This window comes from Parasteatoda tepidariorum, chromosome 8 (assembly GCF_043381705.1).
Source record: "Parasteatoda tepidariorum isolate YZ-2023 chromosome 8, CAS_Ptep_4.0, whole genome shotgun sequence".
Lineage (NCBI taxonomy): Eukaryota > Metazoa > Arthropoda > Arachnida > Araneae > Theridiidae > Parasteatoda > Parasteatoda tepidariorum.
Window position 1 is genome coordinate 45,513,061 of NC_092211.1, and position 12,208 is coordinate 45,525,268.

The 12,208-nt window shown below is 27.6% G+C and overlaps 1 protein-coding gene across 1 annotated transcript in view; it reads right to left on the bottom strand.

Annotated features, from left to right (window-relative positions):
• Positions 1-12,208, bottom strand: part of LOC107452990 (cell adhesion molecule Dscam1) — a gene marked incomplete in the record, with an annotated part of 286,344 nt that overhangs the window by 105,256 nt on the left and 168,880 nt on the right. The window contains 1 exon segment of the mRNA XM_071184722.1: positions 9,136-9,283. Within this exon segment, the coding sequence (XP_071040823.1) occupies positions 9,136-9,283 (148 nt within the window).

Here is a 12,208-nt window from a genome sequence, read left to right on the forward strand (position 1 = left end):
AAAGTTTAAATGGGCCTTTCATGTTATATCATTAAATTTAGTAATACTATTTCTCGGGCATTAGGTTTTAACTCTTATAAGAATATACATATTTTTTTCTGTTAATGTACAAATATTTTTCCGATGTGTTTTGGATATTCCTTCTCTAATAAAAAGAGATACCATTTTGTTTTCGGTTGTACAAGAAAGAAGATCAAGCATTTTTCTTTTTTAAATTTAATAAGCCACATTAAAGAAGGAACGTTGCAATGCTACACGCTACATTAACGACGTCTCCAGAGTAACTGAATGACTGTTCATATGGAAATCGCAGGTAAGCGTCTCATACAACAACGCCCCCTATAGTTCGTTGCGATCGCGAATTGTATTTCATACTTTCACCATCATCGATTTTAAAGACACCTGAGCTAACTATAGAGAAGACAAGGTCAAAATATCTTATAAATATTTTATTTATTTTAAACTAGAAAATAATTAAAAATCATTAAAGCGTCTGCCAAATTTCCCTCTCAATCACAGTTTTCCCTCTCAATCACTATTAATAATAATCAGAAATCAAACGAGAGCAATGTCTATAACGGAAATAGTATATATTAGTAGACAATAGTAGATCTAATATATCATATTTTTATCATCATTGATTTCAACGACAAGTGTGCTAACCAAATAGAGAACAAGAACAAATACGTAATTTTAAAATGCTTTATAAATATTTTTCTGTTAATGCATGTGTTCTTAAAATTCTTGACACATATCCTTTGACTAGATACTAATTTTAAAGTTCTCTTTTGAACCAAAAAATATAAAAAATTCATTAAAGTGTCCGCCAAATGAACCCCTTAAATACAGCTATTAATAATATTTAGAAAACAAAAGAGGGCAATACCTATAACCAAAATAGACAATAATATACATTAAATGTGATCTACATAGATTTTTTACCCACCTAATATCATATTTGCATTATAATCGATTTTAGTGACACCTGTGCTAAGTATATAGAGTGCAAAAAACAAAATAATTTTTAAAAAAAAGTTTTTTTTAAATATTTTTTAGCATATGTATATATTTGTTGAAATCTTTACACTTCTCCTTTGACTTGATATTGGAGTAGCGGGACGCATTAAATCTCGTTTGAAATAAAATATGTCTGAAACCTTAAGAAACCATTAATTTAATAACAAAATTTGATTTTAAATAAACATAATTTAAAAGAAGTCATATTCAAATTCTTTAAATCCTGAAAATGAATTATTTTGAATATTTTTTAAAAAAAAAAGATATCACAAAACTGCACAGGCATCACAATGCGTAATCTTCGTGATTGACAACGCGATGCATTTCACTATTTCTGATATTATTTTCTGCTAAAATCATGTAAGATTTGGCAAAAAATGAACTCTTAAATATTTAACTCAACTGCCTTCTTACTCGTATACAATCTCGGTCTATTCTGATTATGCTTTTTTTATCAATAGTGTTAATTTTTTTCTTCAATAATTTATACATAATGCGTTTTTTATCAACAGTGAGTCACGCCAAGCTTATTCCTTTTTTTATGAAATTTGTATTAAACAAGGGTAAACAGTAGTTTCTTCAATTTTATAAGAAAAAACAATTAATACTCTTTTGGAGAATTTCCCATTAAACTCATTCACCAAAAAAGAAAAAAAAAATCTTGCAAAACTCGAGAACTCATTTTTTACACTTCAAATATAAAATTAAAGACATCTTTAATTTTCTTTCATGTATGCAGTGTAAAAAATTGATTTTCTCTGGTGTCATCTACGAAGAAACCAGATGAGTTCTCAAAATTCTCCTTGAGAACGTTATCCAGGAGGGAGTCACTTACACCGAGCATGCTAAGAAGAAAACCGTCACTGCCATGGACGTAGTGTACGCTCTGAAACGTACTTAAAGCATATAAAACCAATTTTTTGGTCTTTTGGATGTTTTTGATTAATGTTACACCTCAATACGCAATATCTGATGTTTTTTTTGAGGAAATGTTTCTCTGTACACGTTATTTCGTCAGAAACATTTTAAATGATTTACCAAAACAAAAACTAAGAAGGCTAAGGCTACAGCTGCATAAGCAGTAATTTTTTTATATAAATAGCAATTTCATTTTTCGGATGTGAGTAAAGTTCAATAAGAAACTAATTTATTTTCTTACTAATTTAGAAATTTCTGGTGATAACAATTTATTTTCATTCAGTTTGTGACCTTACTTTATTTCCTTTTTTTTCAAACAGCGTCTCCTAAATAAGTGCACTTATATTATTTGGTACAATTAAAATAACTGGGGGCAAAACATTAGGCTCTAAAATATGATTTTCTTGACTATATTCCTTATTAATAAAGTTTACTTTACTGCAAAAATAAACTTTTGAAATATGTCTATATTTAAAAAATACTGTTAGATTTAAAACTCTGTAAAGATCTGTCTTAATAACTTAATACTTTGTGATAATAAGATAAGGAGCTTTCTAAGAAAAGTTTACAAACAGTTTTGTAAATAAAAAGGCGTATTTTCTTTGCCAAAAGATTTTATAAGAGAGCAAGAAAAATAAAATGTACAAAATGTTCTCTTCCCGTCTTATAAAGAATAAAAAAAGTTGATTAGTTGATTTTCTGAGGGGAAAAGAAAGGTTGATATGGATTAGTAAAAATAACGTTTGACTTTAAAAACGCTGTGCTTAAAACTATAATGAACTCTTTTTAGCAAATCGATTATGAAGTTAGATAAAGTGAAAAAAATGCTCTTTCTGCATACTTTCAAAGCTAATTTTGTAAATTTTATAAAGTTTTAAAAATTGAAAAGTATATTTGTCTTATACGAAAAATTCAAGTTTTAGAATATTTAGTTAGATTAATTTTTTAAAGTAATGATTTAATGCAAAAAAAAAAAAAAAACAAAAAAAAAACAACAACTTTTGTTTTCCTTCTTGCGAATTTAAGTTGTATCTTATATATTTTTATTTTATTTAAATAAAAATTATTGGTTTTGAGTATTTATTTTATTAACGACTTGAGGAAATGGATTTTCCTCTTATGTATGCTAATAAATCCCACAAATAAAATGTTTGACTTTAAAAACGCTGGGCTTTAAACTATGATGAACTCTTTTAGCAAATTAATTATAAAGTTAGATAGTTAGAACTATAATACTTAGTTGATTTTAATTTCGTAAGCTTTAATTTAATACAGAAAAGTCCATTTTTGCTTTTCTCTATGTGAATTTAAGTTCTATCTTATGAACTTTTGTTTTACTTAAACAAAATTTATTTGTTACGAGTATATGTATTATGACTAGTGAAAATTGATTTTCTACTTTTGTATGTTAATAAATCCTGGAAAAATAATGTATGACATTAAAAGCGACATTCATTCAATTATTTTTAAAAGGGCTCTTATCCATAACTTTATATTCATAATATATAAATATCATTTTATTAATATTACGCTAATATCTTAATATTATATAAATATTTTATCATCCAAAGATAATCCCTAAAAGGCGATGTTGCGCCCCGGTCCATAAAATACACTTTTGAATTTCTTCCTAATGCATGCCATTCTCTTTTCTATAATTGGTATGGAGAGATGTTCTGATAAATTCGGATCAATAACTAATTGTTAATGCAAAATATGGTGGCAGCATTTCGAATACAATTAGCTAAGCTGTAAAGCTTTATTGACTATTAAAATAGATATAATTGTTATCGTTAAACTATTCAAACTAAGATAATGTTTGTAGTGTAAAGAGTTTTATTTCGAAATAAATAGTGTTGGATAAATTATGAACAGAAATTTCCTTTTGAGCTTCGCCTCTACATTTAATGCAATATAAATATCTAAATATATTCTACAAATAATTTATTAACTATTATTTGAAATTAATTAATGAATTATTATCCTAAATAACCATATACATTCTATTTACTAAGATTAAAAAAGAGCATGTTTCCAATTGCAATTGTTAAAAAAAAATTTAAATCTTTTTTTTATAAAAACTTATACAAAAAACCTAAAAATACCATTTTTTTTAAACAAAAAATGCGCATTGTTCGATTCAAATAGTAATTAATTCTAAATAAATTGAGCTTGAAACAAAGCTGTGAATGTTAATAAATTGTCTGACTTTCCAATATTTTCATCATCATTAGTAGTGAATCAAAAAGTTCTTTTTATTATTAATAGCATAGATTAATCAAAGTCTCATTAAGAGAGACGGTTTCATTTGCAGATAAAATAAGATGGATAATCTATCTGTTAAAAGCAGAAAAGGGCCAAATAGAAATAAATGTTAGTGTTCGTACTCTTAGTATGAACAGCTAATATATCTCCATTTTGATTTGGTAATGACATATTCACAAAGATGAACAAAATGAATGGCTTTTAAACTTTGTCTTTTCAGAAATATAGCCTAATTTTTACCTTTGAACTAACAGTAAACCAATTATTTTAAAATTTAGAGCAGAATAAATGTTGATGCAACTAATAATTTTTTTAAAATTAATTTCATTGTATTTTTCTGATTAAAGACATAGAAGTACACTCATCTTTTCATTTTAGAAATAGTTTATAGGTTTTGTTTTCAATATTATTAGCAGAAAAGATATTAGTACTCTCTTATATTAATGTCACACAGTGACACGCAGGAGGTTCGGGAATAAAATTTGGTAGGTCAGAACATTATAAAGAATAGATTAAGATATTTGTTAAGTTATCTGTTAAGTTATATATCTAGTTAAATAACTAGTTAAGATATTTGAAGCCTTCATATGGTATTTAACACAAAAAGTTAAATTCCTTTCAACTTTTCAATTTCTTTTAACGCAGTTTTGAAAACTGTTAAAACAATGCAACATTTTGTATCTTTACAAAATGTGATTGCAAAAAAAGGTGTCTCTTTTATTTAATGTATTCGATTCGTTATTAGTGGAAACATAGTGAAATTACTTATGATTGAAATTTGCAAACGTTATTTCAAATAGTTCGCTTCGAAAGGGAATGATAATCGTGTTTATTTAGATCATAGAGAAATAAAAAAAACAAGGAGGAAAAATGGGAAAAAATCAGACTATGAAGAAACCGAGAAGGAAAAGAATTGCTGTTAATACCTTATTTTTTTAAACGGAAAACAATTACCAAAACTGAAAATAGAGGAAAATATCACCGAGACTCTGTTTCATCACATGGTATAATTCACGAGTAGTTTATGGAATATCGTTGTGATCGTACAAGCAAAACTGATTCAGAACGCCTGGACGTCCAATTGAAATATTCAGCCAAATTATTCATATTGTATTAGAGGACCGTCGTTTTAAAGTGCGTAAGATGTCTAAGAAAGTAAACATATGAATTGAACGTGCAGTCAGTGATCATTTGGGAATGGAAAAGTCATCCGTAAGCCGCAATTTCTGATATGGGATCAAAAGCGGACTCGATTAACCTCAGAAGCGCTTCAGTTCACTTACAATTCAAGCAATCTTTGCGCCGTTATGCTACAGTTGATGAAACTTGCATACTTTACTACACATAAAAAATGGAAGAGTGATTTCTAACAAGTGATCTAAGAAGCGGATTTTTCTAATGAACCTGCTCCGAAAAACTCAAAAACGGTTCAATTGGCTGAGAAGATCACCGGGTAGTATTATGCTGATTTGTTAGACCGTTTTGTGGCAAAATTATAAAAGCGGCCTCCTATCTGAAAAAAAAGTATTTTTCATCACGATGAAGCACCAGCTCATTCGTCCGTAATCGCAGCATTTAAGGTGGTAGAATTAGGCTACTAATTTCTCCCTCATCCACCATAATTTCATGAAGGGCTAGAGTGGCTTTTTCCTACTTTTTTTCAAAAAGAAAAGAAAAAGTCTTGGTGGAATAAGATATTCTTAAAATTTTGAGATCAATAATGCCACAAATAACTATTTTGATGAGTTTCAGAAATCTTATTCTTTGAAATTATTAATATAGTGTAAATAACTTTGTAAAAGTGCATCATTATCAAAGGAAATTATGTCAAAAAATAAAATGCATTTTGGTATTTATATTGGTTTTTCATTTCAATATCACTGACTTATGAAACTGCCCTGCAGTAGGTATTTATATTATCAATATATAGGTACTTATAATACTATATATATATATGCATTAATATTTACACACATTATTGGAAATCGCATACGTATGTCTGTGAAGCTTAATAAAAAAAAAGATTTAATTTCAAATTGAAATATACTAAATTTATTAGTATTACGAACTTTTTTGTAAATTTTAAATACGAAGAAGTTTTCTTGCAGAATTAATCAAAATAATTCTCTTCCGCAAGGTCTGAAAATTATGTTGATTAATTCTTTACGCATTTTAGAGTCAAATAAATTAATGCGCAACACACTTGAATGACATTGTATAAATTAATATCGTAATCTAATTTTAAAAAAAAATATTCTAAAACCATCTACAAAATTGTGTTCTTCGGTATTTACTTTTAAATATCAAATGTTCGTTTTAAATTGCAAAAGATTAATCATTATGCAATATATATATAAGTATTNATATATATATATATATTGTTTTGAAGTTTCTAAAATATAATCTTTCTTTAAATGCTTGATTTAGAATTATTTTTAATCAAGTCTCATTCTTTTTATTTCTGATAAAAGTAGGAAATTAAGAAACTCCAAAAGATTTTATTTGCTTAAGAATTTTCTTCATTGTGAATGAACTAATTGCAAATGTATTTTATTATCTTAATTCCGTTTAGCGGTTTTCCTTCAAAGAATCAATATTTTAAAAAGTCTAATCCTCGAGTATAAAATTCTATCCTAAAAGGTTCAAAAATGCTCTTGAGATTTCCAAATGTACTTGAAACATGAAAAATAATGAAAAACTTATAATTCTATTTAAGGTATCTTTGTTAGCAATTGCAAATAGTTTTTATTTATCCATGATCCTTAAAACATTCTATTTAATGAAAAATATTTGTTTGTTACAGTAAAAGGTTATGATTTTCAAAGGAATAAGTTTACCGATTCCTTTAAAAAAGCTTATGATTATAAAATTAGATTTCTAAAGCTTCGAAGAAATGTTATTTTTAATCGCACGGAAGAAAACTTTAATAATTAAGAATTAAGCTATGGCTTTAAGTAAATTCATATTAAACTTAACATTTTATAATTTTTTTAGAAAATTTTTCCAAGCTGAATGCATTTTTTTAAAATAAGGCGTAAGCCTCACACAAGTGGCACCAATTAATGCTTTTGTGCCATTTCTTTATACATTGAAATTTTAAACTTTTCAATTAATCACTTCTAACAATCAAAGATGACATTTATGAAACCTATGGTATTAAAGAAAAAGTTTCTTAATACATTGTGGTAAATAAAGTGAATATAATTTATCCAGAAGACGGTTTGAAAAACTCATTTTTCTCCGCTTGGTAGGAAATCATTACTTATGATGCGTGCAGTAATCAAGGTTTCTTTGATGGGAAAGGCGACCTATAGGAATGCCAAATCGGAAAAAATTCAAACATCATTCTTTTCCACTGGTAATTATAATGGCCTTATTATTCACCATCCAAGTAATAATCAAAACTAGTGCCAAAAGAATGGCATCCTGTAAACAACTGGTTAACTCTTTGACACAGAAGGGGACACTGATGTCCCTTTTATTATGTATTTTTTCTGACGCTCTATTTACAAGCAGAAATATATTATGGTATATTTTAACTATAAAAAATTGCCTAATAGTTAGTAAAAAATACGTGTTAGATTATCAAAATTATATTTGTACTGAAAAATAAAATCCCCCCAAAATAGCTTGATTTTTTTTCATTCATATTCAAAAATTTGTCTATGATTAGTTTTGTAAATTAAGGAAATTTCAATGATGAATTATTGTCTCATTTAGACCTGAATAACTGCAAATAAGTGCAAATTTAAAAGAAAAAATTCAGGAAGATTTTACATTTAGCAAAGATAGCAAAAAAAAACCGATATTTCATGCTGTTTTTCACAACCATAAATTAGTGAAATTCTAAATTTTATTTATTTTACTTATTGTGATCTAAATTAATACAAAATAATGAAAAAAAGTATGAAAATGTGTTTAACGGAAATTCTGCATCAAATGGTTATAATAGATAACGGGATATTTTCTATAGTTTTCGTAATAATTGATTTTCTTTTAGTAGTAAAAAAACTTCCAGAATGATCTGAGTGTTACATTTCTTTACCTAAGAAGAATATATGCTTTAATATTGGATATTTTTATTGCAATAGTAATTAAATTCCAATTAATAAATTAAAAAAGTTAACAAATCTTTTTTTTATTTGCACAAGTAATTTAGATCTTATTTAAAATGCTGCGCACCTCAACCTTTCTTGTACTGCTAAACATAAAAGCAGAATCATTTACGAATCTAAAGATGTAACAAAAAAGTAAGGGCATTAGCGCACTTAAAAGTTACAGATTGCCACAAATTTTAAAAAATTTAATTAAGGGATTTGGTAAGCCATATATCAATATTGAGGTTATATATCAATATTTAGTAGCCTTTACCGATCTACCCTTTCTAAGAAACTACTTAGGATATCAGTTTGAAATTTCTTGGGGGTAATTGAAATTATATTAGTTGCATGTTGTGATAATGTTTTAGAGTTAACAGGAATAATTTTTGAGTTACTAAAGATATTCGCTCAAAAATGATTAAACTTCGATGAAGGATGAGAAATGGTGAAAACTGAATGAATGATTAAAAAGAATTACTGCCGAAGATATGTAATAACAGTTATCACACTGTAAGCATGTGTATGAAAATAATCTGTGAAAGAAAGGCTGAAGCATATCCTGTTTAAATTCTGGGAAAAGGCACATCTCAAAAGATCAGTTTTAGCATTATTGGTATTCGACTCCTCTTTAACGTAAGTTCTTATTTACAAATATAAATAAAACGTACTAGAAATTAAAGCATCCTCAAAATTTTTAAGCCTTCTGTTGTAATTCTGTATTTTTTTTAAAATTCACTCAAGACACACCAAAGTAATGCTCACATGGTAGAGGTAACAGCCAAATAAATTATTTAAATTATTTTTCGGATGAAATCAGATCCTGAAATTGACTTACCTAGGTTCAAAGGACGGATTGAAAGGAAGTCTGTCTTTACTCCAGGTAACAGTTAATGGTTTCTCTCCCATAGCTCTACACGCCAAAGTAGCGCTTTGACCTCTCGTTAATGTTAATGCTTTAAATTTTTCTTTGAAGTGAGCAGCCACTGTAAGAATAAAATGTAAATTACAAGTAATTATGCATATCAAATAAACATAGAGCATTAAGAGCAACACATAACAATTACTAACACGCGGGAATTTTGCACGTAATAATTACTGGCGAGCAATATGAAGTCAATTTTTTTCTTTCCAGCATTTCTTTTTTTTCTTTTTAAAAATTTGAGTACAATATTCTGTATCTGAATTTTAATGACAAGCTTACAACAATTTTTGACCAAAGTATTATATAGAGCTGAATATAAGTTACTGTGCTTAGCGAAAATAATAATTCAAATAAAGAATATACTTTTGCTGACGAAGTTGAATTTATACTATTGAGGCTTTGTATAATTCATTACTCTATTATTTTATCATGAAAGTAATTTGATTACTAACCTTTCTTATGTAAGGTTCGCATAAGTCTAATTTTATTACAGCAGAGAATATTTTGACTTTCATATAAAAAGGTGGCAACATTCAGAGATGTAAATAGAACGCTTCGCAAACGCATATATTTCGCTGTTATTATTTTTCATTAAATGCTTTTATAAAATATCTCTTCGCTTATTTACTGTATTGCATATTAATTAAATTCCTTGTCATTCAACTTTATCTTATATGGCGCAGCCGTCTTTTTACAAAAGAACCTTTTTACAACTTCTTCTTTGAACATCGAACTTCTTCTATCGCTACATTTCCATGAAATTTTGACTGCCAACGAAGCAAAAAAGTATTCATCATTGGCTGAAATTCGCCCAGGTAAACCTATTTTGACAAAAAATAACATATTTAACCGAAAAAAAATTTGAAAATTGGATTCCATTACATACTGATTTCTTCTCGCCAAACATACATCGCCAAAACAGATTCGCTGCACTTTTCTCGCCAAGATGTCAACAGACGTGAATTCTGTTTTGAATGCCTTGAATGTGGAACGACTGACTCATTTAACTGTCACCCAGTTAAAATCAGACTTGCGTTTAAGAAATCTTTCGCCCAATGGAAATAAAAATGACTTAATATCGCGTATAGTTAATGATAATATAAAAAGAACAGATGATGGAACTTTAGATGAACTTTTAACTCCTCGCATGCAATCGCCAAATAATGACAACAATACACAATATTCCGAAGAAAATTGCTTCGACAACTCAGAATTATTGACTAAAATTGAATTACTTCAGAAACAAGTGGAAATTTTAAGCAGTCAACGTCAACTCCCCCTTCACCGTCAATATATTGAGATTCATGATTCCAATTCCGCCGAAAGAAAGGCATGTTTATTCAAAGAAAGTACATTCTTGTATTTTATTTCATTATCTAAAATATTGTATCCCAAAATACATTCAAACGTTCAATTTTAGTATATGGAATCATTAAAATCGTACAGTAGTGCGTGATAATCCTATCATTAGATCAAAAGTATTTAAAGTAATGTGTTTTTTATTTTATTTTCCCGCTGTAAGCTTCAAAGAAGTAGTTAATTTTGCTATTTTTTACTGACATAAAATTTAGAAAAAATAATTGGAAAATCTAGTTAAACTAAAGAAAAACTTTTCTAAACAAGCTATTAGCGCATCTGTAGTTAAATCATCAACCATTTCTAAGTGGTTAGCTTTAGTGGCAATGCAAATAAATATCGCGATATAACTTTTTTGATAAATTCCTTTACGTTGACTTTTATATTTAATCAAAAAATGGTCCCCTGAATCCAATCCCTGTTGTGCACAATGTAATGCTGCAGAAAGCAAAACGAAATGTAAATTTTGCTCGGTTTTTCTGTATTATAGTTTTTAACCGATAAACCTAAAAACTCAAAACCTAAAAAAAAAAAAATTCAGTTTATTTCATCATTGACTGAATACTTAATCTAGGGATTTTATTTAGACAATGAAAAGTTCAGTTCTTTTGATAGCGTTTCCAGGACGATTTTTTTAAATAAAAATAACTCGTTTATTTCTTTATAGAAGGAAAACCACAAAAAGCACTAGTAGTAAAAATGGATATTGTTTAAAAATAAGATGTTTATGATAGTATATTTAGACTGGAATATTTAGGATATAGGCTAACGCTAATCAGCGGTATCGATTTCTAATGATTTTACTAGTATCAATAACAATGGCCATATTTTTGATGATTTTTTCTGTTTTATAGTTTAACAATGGTTGAAAGTGTTTGTAAGATGAGAAAAAGAATCTCCATACTTGTTTTGAAAACTGGTTCTTTTTTATATCTCATAGCTCGATTAGATATATTTTTCAGCAATGTTAATGAATGTTAATGAATTCCACTGTCAATTATTGACCTTGATAAATTAAATTTCTGTTGTATTCAAATCAAAGCTTTTATCGGATTTCTTATCACTTGGCTGAGTTTATTGATTAAAAAAAGTTTTAAATGCACCAACTCATAAAAAATAAATTGACTCCTTCTTTCGCTCCCATTTTGATAAAAAAATTAATATATTTTTACTAAAGGGGATATCATATTTCTACACAAATATACTGTTTCTCAGAGATATTTTTTTTTAAAAGCAAAGCGTGATAATGAAATTATTAGGGGAAAAAAGTAATAACCACTTGTAAGCTTGTTCAGCTGTAAAATTATTTTACTGAAGTCTGAAGGAGATCGATATTTCACAAGAACTTTGATGATGAAAATAAAAGCGGTATCTTCTATAGCGCATATGGTGTTGTCCAATAGAAATCGATCGACAAAATGTGAAAAATAAAATCCAACTTTTTTTTAGAGAATTCTTTTGAAAATATTTTTTTGCTACTTGTTTACTATTTCATTTTTACTTTGAAAGAGCTAAGAATGGAGAAATGCTTCAATGGAATTTTCTCAAAGCTTTATTGATGAAGTACCTGATCTGATCTCTCTCTCTCTCTCTCTATATATATATATATATATATATATATATATATATA